This window comes from Sinocyclocheilus rhinocerous, unplaced genomic scaffold (assembly GCF_001515625.1).
Source record: "Sinocyclocheilus rhinocerous isolate Xijiao unplaced genomic scaffold, SAMN03320098_v1.1 scaffold864, whole genome shotgun sequence".
NCBI classification, from domain to species: Eukaryota; Metazoa; Chordata; class Actinopteri; order Cypriniformes; family Cyprinidae; genus Sinocyclocheilus; species Sinocyclocheilus rhinocerous.
The window spans coordinates 75810-78430 of NW_015645567.1; the positions used below are offsets into that span (position 1 = coordinate 75810).

General features: G+C 36.6%; 2 protein-coding genes across 3 annotated transcripts in view; one reads left to right on the forward strand and one right to left on the reverse strand.

The window, feature by feature from the left end:
- Nucleotides 1-2621, reverse strand: part of LOC107706762 (N-alpha-acetyltransferase 25, NatB auxiliary subunit-like) — a 48595-nt gene that overhangs the window by 7442 nt on the left and 38532 nt on the right. The window lies entirely within an intron of this gene.
- The window catches only part of LOC107706763 (BRCA1-associated protein-like), a 12448-nt gene continuing 10146 nt past the window's right edge, over nucleotides 320-2621 (forward strand). Inside the window, exons 1-3 of one of the 2 annotated variants that reach the window (XM_016510569.1) lie at nucleotides 320-584; nucleotides 2139-2300; nucleotides 2378-2561. In XM_016510569.1, coding sequence (XP_016366055.1) covers nucleotides 506-584; nucleotides 2139-2300; nucleotides 2378-2561 — 425 coding nt within the window. In that variant the 5' untranslated portion in view covers nucleotides 320-505. The remainder of the gene's footprint in view (nucleotides 585-2138; nucleotides 2301-2377; nucleotides 2562-2621) is intronic. The other variant, XM_016510570.1, reaches the window with a different exon arrangement.

Here is a 2621-nt window from a genome sequence, read left to right on the forward strand (position 1 = left end):
AGCTAAATTTGTTGCTAGGTGCATTTGGAAGAAAAAGTTGCTAGGCTAGTGTGAAAAGTTGCTAAATTTAGCAACAAAATTGCTAAGTTGGCAACACTGGTCCTGGATGAGGCTGATGAGTGTGGTGTCATCTGTGAACTTCAGGAGCTTGACAGAGGGGTCTTCTTTAGAGGTGCACTCATTGGTAATTAGAATATAATAAAAAAAATACCATGGTGTATGTGACTCAAACTATATTACCATTATATTATTCACAAACAGCGGCTTTGAAAGTCTCTTATTATTAACTATGACTAAGGACTTTTATTTTGAAATTATTCTGTTGTTCCCGGAAGTAAGGCAGTAATTTAGGTTTCATTCTCAGACGTCATTGTTGTTTAACTCGTTTCCCTTCTAATACTCGTTCAATGTAATTCTGTTCAGCGTTTATGGCATATGGTTCAGATGACACGATCTTTCGTGTGAATCTGTGTTATTGAGTGGTGTGTGTGTCTGCTCTGAACACATGAGTGTGTCTCTGGTTGTGATCAGACTCGAGCTCGCCGATCAGTCTGACTCCCCGCACGGGTTTCAATACTGCGCCGGTGAGTTTCACTCCTTTACTGTTACGTATCTGAGACTGACTTTGTTTACCATGGTACAGCATGAAGGCCATGTTCATATACCACGGTATTATCATCATATTATCATCAGTGTGCGAAAAGGTATTGCCATTTTTTTGGACATGTCATCAGGTACCATGATATTGTTTGAAGCACTTTGAACTGCCATGTAAATATTAATGTTCTTATAACTTCTTAAGGTGACATACAGTGACATATGAAAGTACCATAATATTACCTTCTGATAAGGGTAATCATACATGCATATGCATTACTTGATTTTCATATATATAAAAAAAATAAATAAATAAGTGTATTTTTTAGGTAACACTTTACTTGAAGGGGTGTGCATAAGACTGACATGACACCTTCATAATCATGACATGACACGTGTCATGAATATGAAGGTTTTTTATGCATGTTTATGACAACTGTCATTAAGTGTCATTCGCTCAGTTATGTCATTTTTAATGCAAATATGACATTATTTGACCTAACCCTAACCTAACCCTACCCCTAACCATAGCCCATAACAGACATCTCAGACAATGTCATCTTTGCATTAAAAATTACATAACTGAGCGAATGACACTTAATAACAGTTGTCATAAACATGCATAAAAAACCTTCATATTCATGACATGTGTCATGTCATGATTATGAAGGTGTCATGTCAGTCTTATGCACACCCCTTCAAGTAAAGTGTAACCATTTATTATAATAATAATAATTATTATATTTTTTCTGGGACCCAAGGTTACAGAGCTTGATAAACAGAAGACACAACATTGAGGCAATTCATTAGAACAAACGGGATAATGAAACAAATACAAGTGTGAGAAAAAAGTAATCATTAACTGGATAATTATTAAAACAATAATAAAAAACAATAAATAATAATATTATTATTATTATATTTTTCTGGGACTCAACAAACAGGATAATTAAAAAAATACAATGTGAAAAAAAGTCATCATAAACTGGATAATCAATAAAATAATAATAAATAATGTAATTATTTTTTATTATGTTTTTTCATTATTTATTATTATATTTTTCTGGGACCCATTAGAACAAACAGGATAAACGTAATCATATAATAATTATCATTATTATATTTTTTCTGAGACTCAGTAGTACAGAGAGTATAACAAAAACAAATACAGTGCGAAAAAGTAATCATAAACTGGATAATCAATAAAAGAACAAAAACAACAACAATAATAATAAAAAAAATTTTTTCTGGGACCCATTAGAACAAACAGGGTAATGAAAACAAATACAGTGTGAGATAAAAAGTATAATTATAAACTGGATAATCAGAATAATTCAGTGTATCAGTAACAGTAGAATCACTGACCTGAGCTGAAAGTATAGCAGAGAAACCCGAGAAGCATGAGACATTATGTTAAATGTGGTGATCGTCTGGTTTTGTGTTAACAGAGAGCATTCACACACTCAGCTTGTTTCTAGAATCTCTTTGAGGCCTTTATGTTGAGGCCTGGTGTCACAGCTCACATCTCCTGCGTCCCACAGTTTCAGAGATGTCAGAGGACGAGATGAGAGAGAAAGCGCTGGCCTCCGCTAGAGCGACGCTGGGCGGTAAACCGGAGCTGGAGCGAGCGGCCGTCCTCCACCAGCACCTGGGCAGCCGCGTCATGAGCGACATGGTGATCGAGACCTTCCAGCCCAGCGCAGGTCTGCAGCGCAGTTACTCTCTTTGATTTGACAGCCGTTTGACCAGTGGGGAGTAAACAGACTGTTTTTTCCATCAGTAGTTGAGGACGGTAAAGAAGATCTGAAGTCCACAGATGACGGAAACGGAGAAGCTAAAGATCAAACGGATGTGAGTGGGACTCCAGACTCTCCCTCCAAACAGCTGCCGGATCAGATCTCCTTCTTCAGCGGAAACCCGTCAGTGGAGATCGTCCACGGCATCATGCACCTCTACAAAACAAAGTTAGTTCTATCTATCTATCTATCTGTCTATCTATCTATCTATCTATCTTCTATCTATCT